This window comes from Stenella coeruleoalba (assembly GCF_951394435.1).
Source record: "Stenella coeruleoalba genome assembly, chromosome: 18".
Classification (NCBI taxonomy): Eukaryota; Metazoa; Chordata; class Mammalia; order Artiodactyla; family Delphinidae; genus Stenella; species Stenella coeruleoalba.
This window is the reverse complement of record NC_137164.1, coordinates 14,300,956-14,324,963: the sequence shown is the minus strand read 5'-3', so window position 1 is coordinate 14,324,963 and position 24,008 is coordinate 14,300,956. Positions and strand designations below refer to the sequence as shown.

Here is a 24,008-nt window from a genome sequence, read left to right as displayed (position 1 = left end):
TCAAATAAGACTGAACTTAGAAAAACTCCAAAATATGAAGTCATCTTTATAAAAGTATTTTCTACCCATTCATCCAATTTAAAAAAGATATCTAGAATGTTGTTAAACTGATGGATGATGATTAACACAAGAATGTATTCAGCAGTCAATAAACACACAAAAAACTCTTCAACATCATTAGCCTTCAGAAAAGTACAAATCACAAATGAAATACCACCACACAACTTCCACAAAGGCTAAAATTAAAGACCAACAATATCAAGTACTGGAGAGGATGTGGAGCAACTCAAATTCCCACACATTTCTGGTGGAGTAAACTGGTACAACCACTTTGCAAAAATGCTTGGAGAGCTATGAAAGCTATCAACCCAGATATTCCATTACCGTGTATACACACAAGAGAAATGAAAACTTATGTCCACCAAAAGACATGTACAAGGATATTCATAAGCGCTTTATTTACAATATCTAAGAAACAGAAACAATACAAACATCTACCAATAAACTGTAGTAAATTTGTATACTAGAATTATTACACCATGGTTAAAAAAATGAACTCCTGCTAAACACAACATGGACGAATCTTAGAGATATAATACTAAATGCAAGAAGTCAGACCCAAAAGAGTTCACCTGTGTGAATTTACTTATGTGAATTTCAACAGCACACAAAAACAGGAAACAGGAGTCAGATGGTGATTGACTTTGGAGGCTTTTGACTGGGAAGGAGCAAGAAGAAGCTTTCTGAGGTGCTGGAAATGTTTTATATGTCGATCTGGGTGATGATTAATGAACATATATACAAATACAAAAATTCAATGAACTTAAGATTTGTATACTGTAAGTTTTATCTCCATTTACCCTGAAAGTTCATTTAATCTTTTTTTGTTTATATTATGTAAATATTGATAATCAATAAGGTTTTATAAAAATATCCAAAATTCAAGTGATTAATATTAATAATTATAAGGCACAGAAGAACTTTATGAAAGATATATTCACAACTTTTATGTACATTTCCCAACTGTTAAAGTTGAAGTATAAAGAAAAATTTCACATTTCAAAGCATTTGGTCTACTGAAAACTTCATATTCTATATATTAGAACCTTTTTTTTTTAATGTATAGAGCTATAACACTGAACAAAGTTCTCATTCTTCTTGTGACTGTTTACTACGATACGTGCTCCATTAGAGGAAAATGAAAAGGGTGCACCATAAAAGTTCCAAAAGCTGTTTTTACAACCTCATTCCACTGCCAACTTTAGTTTTATTCTTTGAAATATCTTCCATTTAAGGTCCTCCAATTTTCTGTACTGCAACTTCTTAGAAGACCACTTGCCCATGTGCTTTCAAAAAATAAAATCAACACCAAACAAAAACCCTCATATTTTTTAGTACATACTTTAATTTTTTTAATTAATTAATTTTTTTAAAAAAATTTTTGGCTGTGCTGGGTCTTCACTGCTGCACCCTGGCTTTCCCTAGTTGTGGCGAGCGGGGGCTACTCTTCATTGAGGTACGCAGGCTTCTCAATGCAGTGGCTTCTCTTGTTGCGGAGCATGGGCTCTAGGCATGCAGGCTTCAGTAGTTGTGGCACACGGGCTTAGTTGCTCCGTGGCATGTGGGATCTTCCCAGACGAGGGCTCGAACCCATGTCCCCTGCACCGGAAGGTGTATTCCCAACCACTGCGCCACCAGGGAAGCCCCAAAACCATCATATTTTTAAATTAACTGCTTCATTTTATATATAGACTCCTTTCACTCTAAATACATATATGTTCTAGTAATTAACAGTAAATGGAACTAAAGTGCTTTTTTTAAAACCACTTTATTGAGGTATGATTGACATATAAAAAGCTGTAAATATTTAACGTATACAACTTGATGAATTTAGAGGTAAGTATATACCTGAAACCAAGTCCCCCTAAAACCAAGTTCCCTTACAGAGTTTATGAACAACCTCTTTATCCAAAGCTTTACTCTCTTTCTTGTCCCGCCCCTGTTCCCCTCAGGATTGAGAAGTATCAAAGAAAAGGGGAGACTGAAACCAAGCAGGACCCTGTGAGGCCTTCCCAGGTACAAAATCCCCTCCATGTCCCCCATTTCTTGTTTGTGGAACAAAAGGCTTTAGTCTCCTAGGCCTTCTGTGAGTTCCAAAGAGCTGACCCAAGCAGTTAATGATCAGGACAACAGAGTCACAAGACTTCTAGCTCCTCCTGAAGGGATATAAATAACAATCTGATGCATATTTTGAGTTGTCCTGGAGAAACCAAGACCCCCATCCAGGTGGAGGATGGTGACTACCTGCTGACCACAAGGACTAGACTCCAGACTGATTGAAACCAGACGGTTAAGATTCCCAAAACATCACCCTGTTACCTTACCACCAACCAACCAGAAGGTCTACAAGCTGATCACGCATCCTAGGACCCCCTCCCCTAACACTGTCTTTAAAAACCCTTGCCTGAAAGCCATCAAGGAATTCCAATCTTTTGAGCATGAGGTGCCCATTCTCCTTGCTTGGTACCCTGCAAATAAACCCTTACTTTGCTGCAAACACCCACTGTCAGAGTTCGGCTTTCTGGAACTGCGGGCACATGAGCACCTACTTGGTAACATAACCATTAAACCATCACCACATTCCATAAACCATATCCATTACCTCCAAAAGTTTCCTCTTACCTTATTTATGGAATTAAATTTTTTAAGTCAATAATATTATTCAAGATAAATTTAACAGTGCAAACTAACATTTGTTTGATATAACTTCAAATAATTACAACTTTTTATTTCACATACTTTTATTTAAAATTTAAAAAGCATTTTAGTTGAAAACACTGTTCTTATTTGTTTTTCCTAGCAGAATAATCTGCAAGGAATAATGTAAAACTCAAAATACTCATATAAAAAAAAGCACTTTTCAGGGGCTTCCCTGGTGGCGCAGTGGTTGAGAGTCCGCCTGCCGATGCAGGAGACACGGGTTCGTGCCCCGTTCCGGGAGGATCCCACATGCCACGGAGCGGCTGGGCCCGTGAGCCATGGCCGCTGAGCCTGCGCGTCCGGAGCCTGTGCTCCGCAACAGGAGAGGCCACAACAGCGAGAGGCGCACGTACCACCAAAAAAAAAAAAAAAAAAAAGCACTTTTCAAACTTTAACATGCATATGAGTGACCAGGGAAATCTGGTTAAAATGCACATTCTGATTCAGTAGGTCTGGGGTGGGGCCTGAGATTTTTAATCTCAGATAAACTAATAAACTCCTAGGTGATCTCCAAGCTGCTGGCCCAAGTACTACAATTTGAACAGTAAAAAGAGATTCTAAACAGTAATGATATCCTAGAATTTAAATCAAAATTTAAAGGACCACTTAGGTTTTATTTTCACAGAGCTGGTCAATCCTGCCTACTATTAATTTGATATGGGTTTCATTTATGACACACCATCCCTTTTAAATTAGAATTGTACTATTACTATAGTGAAAAGAATTTTAGAAAATGTCTCTCTAGCTAAAATGGATATGACATTGTATCTTTTGTAGTACAGACACATATTCCCTTTAGACTTTGCCAGATTCACAGTTATGAATGTTTCAGAAGAGCCTGATAAGGAAGGGAGTACACATACTTGAATACTTAAGTGCTTCAAATGCTTTGTTAGGGAAAAGGTACATCTTTCAATAAAATAATGTCCTTGCATTTTCTTTTTTCATACTAAAGAATTAGCTCCCAAATATGTCTTTTTAAAAGTACAGAAGGAATCATGAAAAGAGTGCATATCTGGCTTTATTCATTTTAAAAGCTGTTCTTAACAATTTTGCTATCCACTTAAAATTCTATCAGCAAAAATTTCCACTTGGGTGCTTTGCTAATGAAGACCATTCTGCAGTAAGTGTTGTTTTCCTCATAAGGCTAGAATCTTCTTAGAAGAGATGAATGGTTTACAAGAGGCAGAATAAGATGAAGATATAATTAATATAAAATATGGAACATTAAAAATTTGGTGAAGGAAAGATAATTCCTGAAAGAAACCTGAAATGGTTGTATATACAAGCAACACATAAACTGTAAACAGTATCATATTCCAATCTCAATTTAATGTTAAAATAGCCCTAAATATGACCAATTCATATCTAAGAAAAACATTTCAGGGCACAGTTATTGATGATAATGACAACAGTAAATAACAATAATAGCCAAAACCCGTCACTGCTATAAACTCACATAGGCTGCAGTATTAATTGGTACTTAATATATTCAAATTACAATTCTTTCTTTTCCTGTTTTTATCCTATTCTATTCTGGGTTTTAACAGGAAGATACCATGCTTAAAACTTGCCTTTTATTAGCCATTTTATGTTCCTGCAACTTTCATTTTAACTTTATAAGAGAAATAAAGTATTTAAGAACTTCACGAGGTTTTCTGAGTGAAAATAAAATAAAATAAATGGATAACCAATTGGGAAAACGGAATATGATCCTTCCTTCCCAGCATGGACAAAAATAAACTTCAGGTAGATTAAAAATTTGATATAAAAGTGAAACTACAGGAAGACCTAAGAACAAACATTTAAATGAATTTATTAAATAATCGAACACTTTCCTACTGATAGATGCTAACTTTAGCATATAATAAATTCTACATGTATTTTCTTGTTGTGGGGAAGTTTTTGAAGTATGTTTTATGGCATGTTCCCAAAGAAGAAACAATAAGGAAAAAAAATGTTACAGATTTTACCATGTAAACATTAAAAGTGACGTATCAGAAATTACTACAAGCAAAATTAAATGGTACACGATGACATGGAGAAAAGATTTATAATATATATGACAGATAATACTCAATGTATAAAAAATATCAGAAAATAACAAGATACAGCCTAGTAGGAAAATGGCAAAGGACATGAGAAAACAATTCACAAACAGCCAATAAACATACTTTAAAATGTTCATTCTCACTAGAAAAACTGAAATCTAAATTTAAAAAAAAAAGATAGCACTTTTGCTCATATTGGCAAAGGTATTTTAAAATGGCTATTATCCAACTTTGCAAAATTTGGCACTTCTGGTAGGAGACAGTATGGTAGATTTGAGAAAATAAGTGAAAGGAAGTTAAATATGTGGGGCTGCCTGAGGACATGCAGGATTGCTGGACATCATGGAGGGCTTCGCTGATGTTGGAGACCAAAGTTTTTGGTTTCCCAGTGCACATAAAATGTTTAAACTATACTTTAATCTTTTAAGAGTGCAATGGCATTATGTCTAAAAAACAATGTATATAACTTAAAACTACAAAGCAAAAAAAACGATTACGATAATGTTAAAGATCACTGATCACACAGAACACCGTAACAAATAATAATGAAAAGTTGGAAATATTGTGAGAATTAACTAAAATGTGACACAAAGACATGAAATGAGCAAATGCTCTTGGAAAATGGCACCAATGGACTTGCTAAACACAGAGTTGCCACAAAACTTCAATTTGTTAAAAAAATGCAATTGGGCTTCCCTGGTGGCGCAGTGGTTGAGAGTCCACCTGCCGATGCAGGGGACACGGGTTCGTGCCCTGGTCCGGGAGGATCCCACCTGCCATGGAGCAGCTGGGCCTGTGAGCCATGGCCACTGAGCCTGTGCGTCCGGAGCCTGTGCTCCACAACGGGAGAGGCCACAACAGTGAGAGGCCCGTGTACCGCAAAAACAAAACAAAACAAAACAAAACGCAATTATCTGCAAAGTGCAATAAAGAGAAGCACGATAAAATGAGGTAATGCCTGCACTATGTTGAACAGAAGTGGCAAAAGTGGGCATCCTTCACTTGTTCCTGATCTTAAACGAAAAGCTTTAAGTCTTACGCTATTGAATACAATGTTAGCTGTGGGTTTTTCATGTATGGTATTTATTATGTTGCAGTAGTTTCCCTCTATTCCTAGTTTGTTGAGCATTTTTATGATAAAAGTGTTGCATTTTGTCAAATGCTTTTTCTGCATCGAGATGATCATGTGATTTTTTTCCCCCTTTGTTCTGTTACTGTGGTAATTATACTGACTGACTTTCATAGGCTGAACTATCCTTGCATTCCAGGGATAAATCCCAGTTGATCATGCTGTAGAGTCTTTTTTAAAGGCTTCCTCATTTGGTTTGCTAGTTGTTATACTTTTCAACTCCAGAATTTCTTTTTGATTTCCCTTGAGATTTTTCTAACTCTAATAGATATTTCCATTTTGTTCATGTGCTGTTCTCTCGACTCATCTTTAACATGACTGTTTTAAAGTCTCTGTCTAGTAGATATGCCATCAGGTCTTTTTCAGGAATGGTTTCTGTTGATTTTTTTCTCCTTTGAATGGGCCATATTTTCCTGTTCCTTTGTGTGCCTTGTGATTTTTTTGTTGAAAACAACATTTGAATGTAATAATTTAACCCTGGAAATCAGATTCTCCCCCTCCTCCAGGGATGCCATTTTCTGTTACTACTTTGGGTTTTTAAAAAAACATTGTTGTAGCCTCTCTCTGAGCCAAGGATCAGGTTAAGGTATAAACTGAAGTTCTTCTCAGGTCTTTCTGAGCCTGCTCCTTTCCCTGAACATGTGGTCACTTTCCAATTTTCCTCATATATACAGTTGCTTTTGAATGTCCTAGACTTTAATGTCTGACTCCCAAAATGGGAAAAAGAAAAAAATTAAGGGGGTGGAAAAATGCACTAGTCTTTGAAATCCCCAGGAAGTCACTTTAGCCACAGGAGGAGGTGTCTGACACAATGGGGAGGTGCAAAAACAATGGCCACCCTCCTCTTCACAACTCTGGGATGAGAGCACAGATCCCAGAAGTTTAGAGGACAGTGTCCTCCTTTTTGTTCACCCTGGCTCTACAAGCTGTGTGCAAGGTGCTCAAGGAACAGGTGTACAGCTGCCTGACACAGCACTGGGGGTGGAAGATGGGTAGTCGCAACTATGCTAGGAGTTGAAGCTGACCAAAATTGACTGCAATTTATTACTATTCAAGCCTTCCCCTAGAAATTGCAATTCTTCAATAGACTCCAGAGTTCCAAAACAGTTACATTAGACAAATACTGCTAGTCCAACTGTCATCTAGGTGGGGTGACAGATTCCTGGTGCTTCCTACTTTGCCATCTTCCCTGAAAATTACTCATCTTTGTATATTGATCTTGTCACCAATTACCTTTCTAAATCCATTTACTAGTTCTACAACTTTTCAATTAATTCTCTTGGGTTTTGAAGTACAGTCAGAGCATCCACAAATAATCTAATATTTCCTCCTTTAAAATATTTATATCTGTCATTTCTTTATCTGGATTTTCTATTATTTAAATGTGTTATTGGCAAATATTCTTTTCTTGTTCTTTCTTGACTTAAATAGAATATATTACTAGTGCTTCTATGTTAATCATGAGGTTGGCTGTTAGTTTTATTAATCTTTATATGGTTAAGTATTTTTACTTTTTTATTTACTAATATTTTCCCCTCAACAATTTAATTAAATATCATGAGAATATAATTTAACACTGAAACATTTAATATATTTCCTAACACTGGAATATTCTTATATTCCTGGGAATAACCAATACTTGGTTTTAATATAATACTGGCTTTATTTTTATAATTATTTACCTTTTTAAAAAACTTAAAAAGTGACTGATTTGAGGTTTTCACTTTTGTACTGTCTTTAAAAGGTTTTTATGTCAGTGTTACACCACCTAAAAGGAACTGGGAAGCTTTCCATATTTTTCTGTGTTCTGGAGAATTCTGTTCTTTGTAGGTGTAAATAAAGCTATCTATATAAACTGAATTAAGTCTAGCAGCATGTTCATTAATAATTTTTCTTTCCTCCCTAGGTGTATTCAAGTTTCCTACCTCATTTTGAATCATTTTTTGTCAATTTTATTTTCTTAAAAGCATCCTTTTTATATATTTTAGAATAAAATTTATATATTTTAATATGGTATTCTCTAGTAAGTTTAATCCTCATCTCTGGTTATTATCTCTAATTCTGATATTATAATTTTAAATTTTATTTTTTCCTTGGTTAAAGAATTGCTAGAAGGTTGTCAATTTTGTCGACCTTTTCAACAAATAATCAATTTTGTTTTCCTGTTTCCTAATTTATCATAGAAATGTACTTCCATCTTTCCTTTTACCATTTTGCTTTATTATTCTCTTTCAAATTTCATAATAAGAATGCCTACTACATTTTACTTCCAGTTTTTAGCCCAGATGTTTTCCAATTGGTAAAGCTTTGGGTAACGCATTCATGTGTGTTTCCCATATTGCAATTTGGCTCTGGTCCCCACCACATGAATAAAACTGCCCTCAGTAAGTCATGGATCATCTATATATTGACAAAGATAACAAACCTGTCACCCTTGTTTTACCAGAACTCTTCATATAGTATCTGTCATCAACTATGCCCTCCTTCTTGAAACTATTCTCTTGGCTTTTCTGATAAAACCCTCTTCTCATTTCTCTCCTGACTCTCCAATCATCCTTCCTCAGCATTCTACCCTGGTAGCGCTTATTTTCTTCTCTTAGATGTCACTGTTTCTCAAGACTGTGTGTCCTGGAAGCTCTACTCTTATTAAACATGATTCCTAGTGACCTCAGACAAACACATGGACGCACCTATCTTTTACATGCGAAGCTCCATAAACCCAAATGTGCAGCTCCCCGTTAGCCCAGACTGATTGCAGGACATCCCACAGGTACCTTGTCTAACTTAGACAATATCATCACCTTTATCCCCCCAGTTCTACACTTTCTCTCTATTCCAGATACTTGTGATTAGTATCAATATTCCCAGATTGGTAACTTAGGAATTAGTTTAGAACTCTTCCCTCTCATTTAACCACATTCAAGCAGTCACCAACTTCCGAAGGTTTACCTTTAGCCCCCAAGAATCTGTCCCCTTATGGCTCTTCCTTAGAGTATGTATTTTCATTAAAACTACTTCGACAATCCCTTAACTATCCTGTCTGCAACCTGGCTCTCTCCTACCTACATGCCACACCAGTTTCCAACTGATTTTTAATAAATGAAAATTTGTGTATTGATGACTCTTAGCTTGCATATTCTATTTGTTTCCTCTACCCACTCCTTTTTTACCTATCTAATCCCCCATGTCCTTCAAGTTCAATTCTTATTAACTCCCTCTCTGGAAAGCTCCCTCTCTGTATATGAATATTATTATACATACTCTTCTTATTGTGCTAGCATAGCACCTTGGGCACGTCTTTCATAAAACATGTATTCTATAGTAATCACCGATTTATTAGTCTATTTTCTGTGAAAGGAAAAGTAACCTGAGACCAACAGACCTTGACTGTTTGCTTTGTACTCATTAGGAAGCACATGTTTGTTCACATTCAAAGTCTATATCATGTATGAATGATTTTAGAAAAATTCTGTCTAAATAAGAACTCATGTAAACATATCTACAATGAGAACTGATTGACTGTTAGTAAACTTCCTGTGATACAGGAAAATATATAAGGGAAATACTCCAGCTCCACAAATTCATGCTGCCGGGGGTCAGAAAGCAGACTCTTATTAAGGCTTCTCTGAGCTTAGGAATGTAAAAATAGACCAGGTACTTTGGACTGGATTGCTACTGATTGTTCCACACTATACTACAAACCTGTGTCTAATATAACCAGGCTGTTAGATAGACCAGTATAATTAAAAAAAAAAAAAAAAAAAGCCAGAATGGTGATTGTGATGCATCCTTGAAAAACGTGAGTCTTTAATAATGAAATAAAAACAAAGAAGGATTTGATCATCATAAACCCATTCCTTAAGGTCTTTCCAATTTACTGCTGCACAACACAATGCTCAATTTAAAATATTAGCTCTCACAGAACTCTTTCAGGTTTTTGTTGTTTGTTTTTGTGGGACTTTTTGTTATCTTGTTTGTTTTTGTGGGAGTTTTTTGTTACCTTGTTTGTTTCCATAATTAATTACAGTATATAACTCAAAGGAACATAAATTTCATAAGGACAAAGCTGGACCAAGAACGTAAAACTTAAGTAAGCTGTTTAGAAAAAACATTTAGTAAAAGTTCAAGTTTTCCAATCTGTATGTCATTTTAGCCCTGACCTATTAAATACAGTAAGTTTGCTTTAATTACAAATTTTTGGTTATTGAAAAATGGTAGTGAAACTAGGGCTTGAGATTCTACCACTAATTATATGACTCAAAATTACACTGTTCCAGGAACAGATTATAAGCCTACATCCTGTAAGCCACCTCAAAATGAATTTTGTTGTTCACAGGAAGAACTCAAAAGAACGCTGAATGGAATGGGAAAAAATTGTCACCAATATGGAAACAGTAAAACAATATTTTTTAATGTGAAAAACTCACATTCACAGAGTTCAAGAATTGCATTTTTCAAACGTACCTTGTCCATTAATTTGCTGGCATGAAGACTCAAGCTACTGAAGAATATTTTTTTGCTCAGCAAATGCATTTCTTCAATGGTAGTCAACAATGTAGTTGCACTATTTCCAACAATGCCACTAAAAGCAAAGAATATTTCAGGTTGCAAAACAGGCCAAAACAACCCAGCTCTTTAACTGAGTAGAATTCTTTAAAAAGACCTAGATTTAAATAAAAGTTTTTATATAGACTATAACCTGTGAATTAAAAACAATTACTCTAGTTTCATATAAAAATGAGGGTTTTTTTCCTTTTAAGTTAGGTGATGAACAAATGAAAACAAACTACATGTGTTAAATATTTCACAATCTCTTAGAAAAGCAGTGGGTTAGAACAAACACTTGTAATATGCAAACCCATGTCTCTATTTTTCCTCTATTATAGTAAATGCATGTTTTGATTATCCAAGAAGATCTGATTTTAAGGAAGCCATTCCATCAATAGCTCTATTGAGAAAATAATTTTTATTAATACTGAGTTTTTTAAATTAAAACTGTTACACTGTATCAATAACACACCTGTAAATTATAAAGCTTCTCAATTTTTATACAGCTACCTAAATAGCATATATTTAGACTAATTACGAAAAATCCGATAACATTTTGAAATAATTATTCTACATTCCATAATTCTCAATTTTATATTACAAGGATATTTCTTAGACTTACCCAATGGGGTTTCTCATTTTTGGCAGAATGTAAGACAAGCATGTATATAAAACAACTCCCTATGTTATTCTCCTATTCATGTATTGAAAGTGACTCTTCTGTTCCTGATACTGGCATGCTTGATAAAAAGTAATTTAAATTCATTTTTTAATAGGCTAATATGAAAACTATCAAAAACATAGCTTGGAAGAACACTTTTAACACAACTACACATATAACATGGTCTTATAGTGACATCTACAATAAGGCTCAAGTCTATGTATACCACCAAAAGATATTTGCAAGGTGAAAATGAATGCAAATTTTGGAGTTGAAGATCATATTTTATCTGATTAAGAACCACTTGTCTTATCTATAAAGTCACTTTTATTTAGAGAAGATAAGACAGCTATTACTTAGAGGAGGTAAAGCTATCGTTCTGTTCTATCACTAATGGAAAACGAAATGTTAAAGAAGAATTTATGTAAACACCCAGAATAGGACATGTTACTAATTATGCCCTACTCTGAGTATAACATATAGTTGCTTTAGGTGCCATGGATCTCTTTTACTAATATAGGAGGACTCAAAAAATACTTATATTATAGACTTACACTGCTATGTGTGTGTGTGTGTACTTATGCTTGGAGAAGAAAGGGAAAAGGAAACGATGGACCTCAAAAGTACAGAATGTATAATAGGCATATAATGATTCATATGGTGTGGCGGTTCTACTAGTTACACTTAGTCATGCATAGAATACACACAAAAAAAATATTACACTGTGTTCTAACGGAAATGAAGTGTCACATGGGATTTAAGAAGCACATTTAACCATTCCACTTACCTGATTGTATGGTGATAAAATTTGAGGAGGTTAGAAATTTTATATAATAAAACTGCCCCAGGTTCAGCAACTATTACTTGTTCAATTCGAACCTATTAAAAAACACATGAGAAAAAACTAAACATTTCCTAAAAGTGTAACTTTTCTTCATTAATCACATGTGGTATGAATAGCATTAAAAAGATTAAATTTTATTATTGCAGAAATCACAAAATTCCTTCTAAATAAAGAATTTCTGAATATTAAATCACAGAGGATGGTAAAACAACACAGAAACTTTAGCACAGATATGCTCTATAAAAAAATGATCCATTATCTACAGAATGTGGTTCAAGACAATTGCTATCAGAAATAACACAATGAGGTCATCTCGAGGTTTTTCACCAGCGTATAATGGAATTTAGTTTAGCACTAAATTGCAAAGCAGCTGTTACATTCCTAAAAACAGATTATCAGTGAAAAGGTACTGCTCTATGAATGAATATTAAGGAAAAAAATGAAAAAAAAAATTTTCTCTTTAAACGACTATACCAAGTTTCTTTCTATTAGAGAATCGGAAAGCAGATAAATCTTGAATTAGCACCAACCTCTTTGGCCAATTATAATACTGCCAGGGCAATACCTCAGATCTAGTTCAAGGTTAACTTGATATGCTCAAGTTTAACTACTAGGAATCTTTTCTAATTAAAATCCATCCCTCACTAATCTTTCCCTTACTTTATATTCCCTAATTAACAAACACAATCTAAACCACACTGAATGTGCTTACTTACATATTATATTACATCTATGCTTATTAAGCTGCTGATAACATATGTGCCTTCTTGTTTCCTAACTGGATTCTAAACACAGACATTGTGTTTTCTGGTTCACTTACATCTCTGCAGCATTTGGTAGAACAGTACATACACAAGAGATGTTCAATAAACAAATGCTTTTGAAAACATTTAGATTTTGGAGTATGTCATAATATCAACGAATGTGATCTGCTAAAATGGTATTTTATAAATACATGTATATGAGTATGCAAAAACCTCTTGCATAGAAAATTGGCAATGATTATTTTAAAATGCGTTTTATTACCCTACATTGTGTTAATCTGACAAAATTACGGCCTGAATTCAAGCTGCTGTTTCTTTAAAATCAGAATAAGTCATTAATTTAACCAGCTACCATATAACGTATATAAAAACAAAATATTTTACCTTTAGGGGCCTGCACACACCCTCAGTAATATGTCCAACAACTTCCTGAATATTTTCTTCAACACCTACAATTAATTATAACATAACTAAAATTTTTTTCCATATTACACTTTGCTTCACGTAAGTTCAGAAAATTAACAAACACTAATACATATGATTAAAGGCATTAATAAACATTTAAAATAACAATTAATGATATTTTATTAAGTTTAATATCTTTAGGACATTACTAATTATATCAATATGAGTCTAAAGCCCTATCAATTGATTTGACTGTTGATTAATGAACATTATTTCTTTGTGAAAAAGAGTAAATGTATGAAAAACAGACTGTGAAATTTATTAACTGAAGGAGGTGATGTGAAGATGTATTAGCACTCGTTCCACAAACTCCTTACTCTAGGCAGTAGTGCTAAGCACACAAACTACGGGTATAAAGATGGAAAACACGCCTTGCAATCTAATGGAAAAACCGACATTTACTGATTATTGACTATTTATCAAGGTCTGTACAGGGTACTTGACATGTACTGCTTGTAACCACCTTCATTTTTACAGATGGAGAGACTCAGGTTTAGAAGAATTCATGCCATTCCCACAGAATAACTTATTTCTAACTCCAATTATTTTCTTCCCACTTCTTAATGTTACCTCTCATGTAAATTTTCCTACATCTTTTAACAAATACATTCTTTTAAACTGGGTAATTAGCATAACAGAAAACAACTTTAAAAAGTGCAGACTTTGTGCCAACCTATCATATATGCTGAATCTAATCTCAATATCGAAGAGTTAAAAACGAAGAGGTTAAGTCCTGCACCCATTCGTATACTAGCCTCTCCTGCAGATGACGTGCTGAACCAGGATGACGTGGGGCTGAGCTATTCAAAATAGGTAAGTGATACCAGTCACAACATCTCTCTTCACTTCCTAGCAAAGCCAGAGCATCTTAATTATCTACTAACCCCTTCTACAACAGGCATCTTAAGGTAGTCACAACTAAGAAGATTTGAAATTCTGTAAACAGACGTTTGCAACTCAAAAATAATCATTTTTCTTCTTTGAAATCAAGACCAAAATTTTAGGTACATTTCGTACCTAGCTAATTATTTATTATTTATTTATTTGGCTGCATCAGGTCTTAGTTGTGGCACGCTGGGTCTTCGTTGAGGCGTGCAGGATCTTTTGTTGCGACACACAGGCTCTTCATTGCAGCGTGCAGGCTTCTCTCTAGTTGTGGCGCACAGGCTCCAGGGCGCATAGGCTCTGTAGTTTGCGGCACGCAGGCTCTCTAGTTGTGGTGCACGGGCTTAGTTGCCCCGCAGCATGTGGGATCTTAGTTCCCCGATCAGGGATCAAACCTGCGTCCCCTGCACTAGAAGGCAGATTCTTTACCACCGGACCACCAGGGAAGTCCCAGTACGTAGGTAATTATTCAAAAAACTTTAAAATAGTCACATGAGAATGACAAAAGGGGCTGGATAGTAGAAATGAAAGAAGTAGTAGCTTAACGACCTTAGGCCAGTCACTGACTGAGCCTGTGTACTCAAGATAAAATGAAGAGAACATCACCTTTTGCCTTTAAAGGATGGTGGCTGAGATAATGTAGGCCAGGCACTCCAGAGATGCCTTAAAAGTGAAGCAGAGGGGTCTAGGCTTACAAGAAAAGGTCCCAAGGGTCCAGTATAAAAATGTGATCAGTTGTGTGACAAAATAAAAGTGACGGAAAAGAAAGTCTATCAGCAGAAAAAGGGGGAAACTAGAGACAGGAAGATTAATTAGGATGCTTATTAAATCACCTAGTGTGAAGAGTTTATCTCCATGAAGAAAACAGAAACAGAGAAGTCCTGCGTGATTTACTAGATCTAGGCATGAGTGGTAACAATCAGAGGACCCACCTTGTGTAGTTACATGCTTTAAGAGAGCTTCAAGGTGTTCTTTTTCAGAAGCAGTAGCCTGATGGAGCCAAGCCAACATATCTCCTACATATCTAATGAAAAAACTAAATGTTAGTAAAGATTTCCTTCAGAAAAACATCAAATACTCCAATACTGTCTGACTACTATACCTCAAAGGGTCATGGGAGTGCATTTCAATGGGTCTAGGTGTACCTCCTGGGCCCCCTCTTGTAAGAGCATCGATAAATCCACGAACAACTGTACTTCTTCTAGCTGTTCCAAACTCATCTAAGGTATACCTAGAAGAAACAAGTTATTAACAAACAGTTGCTTTTCTTCCTAATGGTTACATCAAAGTATTCATGCACTTTCTAAGATATCTAAAGCTTTTTTACACAATTCTCTCAAGCAATACTGTTTTAAACAACAAAAAATATTTATGAAATAACTTTATCATAATGATAATTCAACCTAAAGGTGCATCTTTTTATGCCTAAGAAAGAATGCTGGGATTTGGAATCAGTACCAGAGGCAGTGGCAATAAGGGATAGAGCAGGGGATTTGGTAAAAGTAAAAATCAAGACAAGGTGGAAATCCGGGACTCTTCAGGTTTCAGTGCCCCCCTTGCCCAAAACATGATGTTCCACTGCACACATAAGGCCTAATACCCAGTTCTCAGAGGCTAGTTACAGTTAGAACTCTGCCATCCAAAATATAAGACTTTTCCTTCTACATTAAAAAATTCTCATTTATATTTATTCAATATTATCAAAATTTACCATCAAAATTTGTCCAAAATATACTATTCATATTTAAAAGCTTATTTTGACTCCAATGTTAAACATATGTTCCTTAAATTTACTGACCAACTATGCATACAGAGCAAATACTTTTACATATATTTACAAGTTATCAATTATGGTTGGGGAAAAAAAAATGGACTTTTGAAGGTGAGGAATTTGTAGGAAAGAAAAGCTTTGAATGAAAGAATCAGACAATTTGGGATCAAATTATAGGATGGCTTAGAGTTACCAACAGTACCTGTTTCTTCGACTAGAATCAGCTTTTGTTTCCCATTATCAACACCCGATGCCCAACTGAAAGTTCTATTTTAAAAGTACATAGGAAAACAAAGTATTTTTTTCATAGTCCGATGTCAGCGAATTCTAGACCAATTAACTTTTAAATCCCTAAACAGTACTCTACTAAATGTTGAGAATTATTTCATTACCTTACATATAAATAAAAGTTATCAAAATTCCCCAAAGGTTTCCAGAAGAATTTCTTAGGCTATACTGCTTTCTTTAATATGCTACTGATTTAATGAAAAACCCACATTTTTTTTTAACATAGGAAAGCTGGAAGACGGAATATTTTTAAATCAAAGTGTAGTGAAGTAATCAATAGCTGTGAATTTTTAGGACTCTGAACCTTTTTAGAGGACTGTTCACTAGTAATCAGATCATGGTTGTTTGTGGTTTTTTGGTTTTGGTTAAAAAGAAATGGTTTTGAAATTCCCTGCAGTGACATACCAGATATATACGTCAAGAGGAAAACGCAGTATCAAGCTGAGTGTTGCTAAAGTACACAATTGCCTTGCATTCACTTTCTATTTTTTAAAATAAATTAGAACCAAAATGCTTATTTCTATTTTTTGCCTCATATTCTCAAATCATAAACGTTCAGGGTAAAGAATGCATTCCTTTAAATCAGCGGTCCCCAACCTTTTTGGCACCAGGGACCCGTTTCGTGGAAGACAATTCTTCCACAGAAGGGTGGGGGGGGATGGCTCAGGCTGTAACGCAAGCGATGGGGGCGACGGGGAGCCGCAGATGAAGCTTCCCTGGCTCAGCGCTCACCTCCTGCTGTGCGGCCCGGTTCCTAACAGGCCGAGGACCCCTACTGGTCTGCGGCCCGGGGGTTGGGGACCCCTGCTTTAAATGATCGTCAAGTCCATGAAATGACTTGTGATCAGACGACTCCTTATGACAGCACAAAATTCACAAACTTTTAACTTTTTAAATATGTAAAACTAATCTTCACCCTCTGGACCCAAATGGCTATGTAATAAACAGAAACAATGTAACTTCTGTTTCTAGGACTATTCACTGTGACCACAAGTTATATTAGAAACCAGTGAGTCCACTGGCATTTTAAATGGGGGAGGGGCGATTTAAAAAGCCTAACAAACACTAGAATCTGTTTACTATAACATATAAACAATATTAATGCTTATTTTCCTGCAATAGATATAATTTGAAGAACAGCATGAGCTAAAAGGAACCTTCAATGATACCTGAAGACACGAAACATCTTTTCCCAGAGACAGAAGAAAATTTCTTTGACCAAAACGGATTCTCTTCCAACAAAGGTCAAAAACTGAAAATGTAGCTTTACAAAGGTGACTGTTAAAATTATGTAAATATTCTAAAATGCCTCTAGTTAAAATAAAAATTTAAATCTCCGTTTTTTTGTATCTAGCCATAGTAGAGAAAGAAAAATTCTGGTCAAACAGCAAATTAAAAGATGAAAAAATTTGTCCAAAAAAGAATTAAAAGATAAAATAGTGTAGAAACCTAAGAAATGCAATAAATAAAAAAATGAAGAAAGATCAGCATTGTACACATTACTATGTTCTTTAATAATCTATATGCTGAAGGTTTACGAATGGAAAGAAGACAACATCAATTTGTTCATTTCTACTTGTAATAAATTTTTTTTGAAGAAACTTCTGTACTTGATTTACTAAAAGTCAATAATGCATTAGCATTCGGTTATATAATACCTAAGAAAAACTGAGTATGGCAACTTTCCCCAAAGACTTCAATAACTGACATTTTCTTGTACGTGATACTTACACACGTGAGACACAATAATGAACAGTGAAGCCTTCACACATCACTTAAATCAAGTTCATATAGTGCCATCTGGTGGTTAACATGATACACTATTAAGTTTTCCCTAAATTTAAAGAAACCACCACTTTTGGAAACAGGTGATTACTTAAGATGAAAGGACCATTTTCTCTTTCTTAGCATTCATGTTATGGTACTTAACTGTCACTAAAATCCTCCCTCTTCCCCATTCAACCCGCAAATGCTTCTTACAACCTTCCATACTGCACTACTGCCCCCATCCCGTGTGTCCTTTGGAGATAAATCTTTGCCTATTTTAGTTCTATTCTTTGTCTTTCAAGCATTTTGCCTTACTGTCGCGCAGGCCTTAAATACACTTCTCTTTAGCTGAAAACTTTCCAGTTTATCTCCTTTCAAAATAGAAATAATAGCTAATATTTTGTGATGAGCAAAGCATTATGGTAAACACCTTATGGGAACATTCTAATTTAATCTTCCCAACAACCTGGCAAGACAGGCACTATTTTTATCCTCATTTTACAGCTCAAGGAAACTGAAGCTTATAAAGGTGCATGGGTTCATCAAAAACTCTAACTCAGAGCCCACCTTTCAAACCATTATGCAATATTGGTCCTTTCCAAGTGTTGATCGAGAATCAAAATTTAGAAAAAATATGTTTATATAGTAGAAGTCAGCTGACCTTCTCAGATGCCCAAAACAGACAAAGGCATTTTTTAAAAAAGATTAACCTTGTGAACAATTATGAATCTGTGGTCAATGTTACACATTATTAAACAAACACCAAATGTTTTAAGTACCAAAGGACTCTCAGATTCAAACACCAATAGCTTACAGTGAAAAAGCTGGGAAAGAAATTTCGAAGTCGATAAGATCTGCTGCGCTGGTGGTCAAGAGTGAAAACATCAGCTTATCACAGGCACCGGCACAACACGCAGGGCTATTATGATCCAGCTCTTGCTACTAACCCAACCGCGAGGGCAAGCTGTCACAGTTTCCTAAAGGTACATATTCCTCCTCAGTCCACACCTCTGCACCTGCTGTTCCCTCAACCTGGGATCTTCTCTCCTCCCTTTTCGTCCTGGGAAATGCTTATCACCTTAAGAAGTCATTTCATACCTACTTCCTGAGGGGAATTTCCTCTAATATTCACCCCTTCCTCACCACAGACTACTTGAGACTTGAGCACTTGAGACTTGAGCACTTGAGACTTGACTTTTAGAAAAGCAATTAATGTATTCATTAAAGTGGATTTGTCTATTTGTTCAATAAAACAAAGCAATTTGAAGGCAATGTTTTATTGATGTTAAGTCTGCTGCACTTAGAACTGTGCTTAACACATAGTGAGTACTCAGTAAGTAGCACTGGGATGTTATTATTTTATGTAGCTGTCCAGCATTTGTGTTCTGGAACCTTATTACAGGACAAGCAATGTTCCAGTCAGAAAACAGAGTAAGAAGGAAATCCTCTAAAAATACGTAAGCATATGAAAGGCATGGCTCAGGGCAGGACTGATGCCTATGCAGGAGTCCCCTGGCTTTCTGTTTCCTGAATTTTAACTCCCCACTTGGTCTTCCTATTTCCATACTATTTCAGGCATTAAAAGTAAAAAGGTATTTACTTCTATTTTATATGAAAAGTAAAAGAAAAAATACAGAATAATAAAAAATTTATAAGTTAATAGTGCATAAAGTTCTTATCCAAAGCATTATCACATAGCGCTTGGCTGACATAACTTACAGGATCAAATACCTGAACTCTTTCTTTCTTAAGTCCTACTGATGGAATTCTAATTTTAAATTTTCTTTTTTCATCTCTGGGCAATTATTATTTGTCAGTCTATTCGACCTTCTCTCCAGGGCAGGGTTGATACAGGAGTTTTAGTTACATACAATTCCTAGGTCGTTAACGAGATGACAGATTGGGGAAAAGCCCTTAGCCTGTACACAAATAAGAGGTAGTCTAGATACACGGACGCCTTGGTTTTCATCTCCATGTTGCATTCTACAGCAAGTAATAATATGCAAATAAGCTGATGCCCCAATGGTACCGAGATGAGATAAAAACATCACTGTAAATTATTATATTGCTCACACTATTGTATGTGAATTTGATAATACTGAAAGTCAATGTAAATTATCGAGGAAAAAGTAAGTTTTTTTTTTAATTAGGAAAAAGTCACTCACTTATATAAGACAGGTCTATCCTGCAGGGCTTCCATTGCCTGAGTCAGTACTGGAGATATGTCACATGATTCTTGTGTCAATGCTCTGCATTCACCTGAAAAATCATTATAACACTTATTGTGTTATTTAATCATTATAACATTATAACACTTGTTAAAGTACAATTAATAAGTACCTTATTATGTCTGTTGTACAGCCAGAGTCTAAATACTGTATTAAAAAAATGCTTGGGGGGCTTCCCTGGTGGCGCAGTGGTTGAGAGTCCGCCTGCTGATTCAGGGGACACGGGTTCGTGCCCTGGTCCGGGAAGATCCCACATGCCACAGAGCGGCTGGGCCCGTGAGCCATGGCCGCTGAGCCTGTGCATCCGGAGCCTGTACTCCGCAACGGGAGAGGCCACCACAATGAGAGGCCCGCGTACCGCAAAAAAAAAAAAAAAAAAAAAAAGCTTGGAAAAGCCTAGAGAACATGCCAATCAAAAACCAGTTCATGCTGTCAAACTAAAAATGTAAGGTTAAATACCTACATAACTTCAAATGACCACATCTGCTATCTGGTATACCATATATATATATATACACATATACATATGTATTTTTTTTTTGGGGGGGGGTGTGTTGGGCTTTTGTTGCTGCGCGCGGGCTTTCTCTAGTTGCAGCGAGCGGGGACTACTCTTTGTTGCGGTGCGCGGGCTTCTCATTGCGGTGGCTTCTCTTGTTGCGGAGCACGGGCTCTAGGCGCGCGGGCCTCAGCAGTTGCAGCACGCGGGCTCAGTGGTTGTGGCGCACGGGCTCAGTAATTGTGCCTTCCGGGCTCTTGAGCACTGGCTCAGTAGTTGTGGCTCACGGGCTTAGTTGCTCCACGGCATGTGGGATCTTCCCGGACCAGGGCTCAGACCCGTGTCCCCTGCATTGGCAGGCAGATTCTTAACCACTGCGCCACCAGGGAAGTCCCCACATATTTTATTATAATAAAAAACTACAGTTCTGAAGAAACCAGTCAATGAACAAACGTGCACTAAATAACTGCTATACACATGGCAATGTCAAGGAGGGAAGGGAGTACTAAACATATATTACCAGTTCCTTACCTTGGGAGCAATCTTCAAGGAGTTTGCTAAAATGTTTATATGGGTAACTAATATATAGTATTAAGATTATAATTTCAAAATTGTTTAGATTTTAAACTGTTTAAAAAATCTGTACACCAATATGTCCTTTATTTTACTATCCTATCTATAAAATACTTATTAAATGTCTGCTCTGCTCAAAACACTCAGAGCATGTTCAGAAGTTCCCAACCTTTGGGAGTATGAGGACCTCACGCTAGCAGTATATTTTTCTGGCACACACTGACTGAGAAAAACATACACGAGTATGGGACTGGAGCTATCTTACGGTGACTCCAGTGTCCTTAGGAGTCAGAATGTCAGTTTGGAACTTCCATGTTAGACGTCATGGGAGCACAAAGAAATATGAGGCAATGTCCTTGCCTTTATGAAAACAGAAATCTAACTGGAGAGCTAAGACATACATATATGAAAAGTTAAGTTATGTTAGAGTAGTAAATTATTGAATACCAAATAAATATATTCAGTAGTTAGTGTTCAGAGATGGGAAAAGCCACTATGATTTCATGTAGTTGTGGAGAGTTCCAGGAAGATGTAGAACCTAAGCCTGACTTTGAAGACCGAGGTAGGATTTGGATATAAAGAAGGGAAAGCCAGACCATACTCCAAATAGGAGTAAACAGTGCAAACAAGAGAAGTAGAAAAAGAAACAAGTTTTGGGGCTTCCCTGGTAGCGCAGTGGATAAGAATCTGCCCGCCAATGCAGGGGACGCAGGTTCGATCCCTGGTCCGGGAAAAGCCCACATGCCATGGGGCAACTGAGCCCGTGCACCACAATACTAAGCCTACGCTCTAGAGCCCGCGAGCCACAACTACTGAAGCCCGCGCACCTAGAGCCCATGCTCCGCAACAAGAGAAACCACCGCAATGAGAAGCCTGTGCACTGCAATGAAGAGTAGCTCCTGCTCGCCACAACTAGGGAAAGCCCGCGTGCAGCAACGAAGACTCAACACAGCCATACATACGTACATAAATAAACATTAAAAAAAAAAAGAAAGAAATTTTGGAGATAAAGAGTAAATCATCTGAAACACATAAGGTTTTTCACAGTCAAGTACAAGTATACTGGTTAACTGGATTTAATCCCAACTCCTTCCAACAGTCAGCTGGTAACATCTATTAAAATATCCTGTGCACATGTTCCATTCTTGAAGTCTTAACTACTTTGTTTTTAACAGGCAATTCTATGAACAGACTACTGAAACATTTTAAAGCAAATCTAAAGCAAATAAACCATTTGTGATAGGCAAAATAATGGTCCTCCAAAGATCCCTAATCCCTGAAACCTGTGAATATGCCATCTTACGTGGCAAAAGGGACTTTGCAGATGGAATTAAGGTGACAGACCTTAAAATAGGGACATTTTCCCAGATAACCCAAGTGGGTCCAAGATAATCATATAGGTCTTAAAAGTAAAAAAGGCTAGCAGAAGAGTTAGAGATATGAGATGGAAGAAGAGGCAGAAGAGATTCAAAGTGAGAAAGTGACTCCATCTACCCATTACTGGCTTCGAAGATGGAGGAAGGGGCCACAAGCCAAAGAATGCAGACAGCCTCTAGAAGCTGGGAAAGACCCTCAGTGACAGCCAGCAAGGCAACTCAGAGCTCAGTCCTCAGACTCAAAGAACTAGTTATGCCAACAAACTGAATGAGCAAGGAAACAGACTACTCCTTAGAGCCTCCAGAAATGAATGCAGCCCTGCCCACATTTTAATTTTAGCATGGTGATTTCTGACTACAGAACTATAAAATAATAAATTTGTGTTATTTTAAGCCATTAAGATTGTGTTAAATTTGTTACAGCAGTAATAGAAAAACTCACCATTTATTATAGTTGTAGTAACTACTATATGTAACTAACATGTCATGTAAATAACAAGAGATGTCTAATCAACTTTAAGATAATCTGGGGCAGAAATACTGACTTTATTTTTTTATTCCCATCCTTAATCATAGACAGTGCTTAAATGATAGATGTTTATGAGACACATACAAAGACAATATGTTCAAATATAAAGTTTTTCTTTTTAAAAATAGTTTTTGATTACTAAGATCAAAATGATATCAAATAAAGACTAAGTGAAATAACAAAATCAAACACTAATATTCATGAATCTAGACTGCATAAAAGAAATCACCTACTTTGAGCCCACCGGTAAAGTCTTTCATAAGATGTTTCTTGAAGCAAGGCCATCTGTTCCATAATTTCTAAACTAAAAACATTAAAGGTTTATTATAATTTATTAAAAAGTTTTAGCCAATAGCTATTGAATACATCTAAGAACCTAATCACTTTATTTAATTACAGAGTGATTTGGTTATAGCCTATTAACTTTTTATCATCTTGCGGAATTTTTCAGTAAATGTTTATAATTAAATGTCGCCAAGTTTAACACCATCACTTAGATACCCAACTGCTGTTTTACTCTAAACGTATCAGGGTATAACTTTCTCCTTATCCAAAGATACATAAAGATTAAACTTCTATTTCACAAAATGTCATAATGTCATATACTTGAAGAACCTAGAAAATCGTTAAATTTTGGAAATATAAAAGGTAACACAATCATGAACTGAAAAGACTACTCACCCTGCTGTTTGTTGGTTTGTACGCAAGAGAACTTTGACATCATTATGAATCTGTTTTACTCTTCCCAATGCCTTGAAAAAATCCTTTAAAATTAAAGCATATTTTTTAACTATAGATCTAGAATACAGAATTTACAAAAGAAGAAATTAACAAGATTGAAAATGGTTGCCAAAGGACTTAGAGATGGGAAGG

The 24,008-nt window shown here is 35.9% G+C and overlaps 1 protein-coding gene across 17 annotated transcripts in view; it reads right to left on the bottom strand.

Annotated features, from left to right (window-relative positions):
- The window catches only part of COG6 (component of oligomeric golgi complex 6), a 280,734-nt gene that overhangs the window by 242,916 nt on the left and 13,810 nt on the right, over positions 1-24,008 (bottom strand). For all 17 annotated transcript variants that reach the window (XR_013824904.1, XR_013824905.1, XR_013824906.1 and 14 more), the window contains 8 exons: positions 23,817-23,899; positions 23,369-23,439; positions 20,099-20,192; positions 15,210-15,338; positions 15,040-15,131; positions 13,142-13,206; positions 11,937-12,028; positions 10,405-10,522 (listed from right to left, as the gene is read on the bottom strand). Coding sequence is in view for 4 of the 17 variants with exons in the window: in XM_079903305.1 (XP_079759431.1) it covers positions 10,405-10,522; positions 11,937-12,028; positions 13,142-13,206; positions 15,040-15,131; positions 15,210-15,338; positions 20,099-20,192; positions 23,369-23,439; positions 23,817-23,899 (744 nt within the window). In the remaining 13 variants the exon portion in view is untranslated. The remainder of the gene's footprint in view (positions 1-10,404; positions 10,523-11,936; positions 12,029-13,141; positions 13,207-15,039; positions 15,132-15,209; positions 15,339-20,098; positions 20,193-23,368; positions 23,440-23,816; positions 23,900-24,008) is intronic.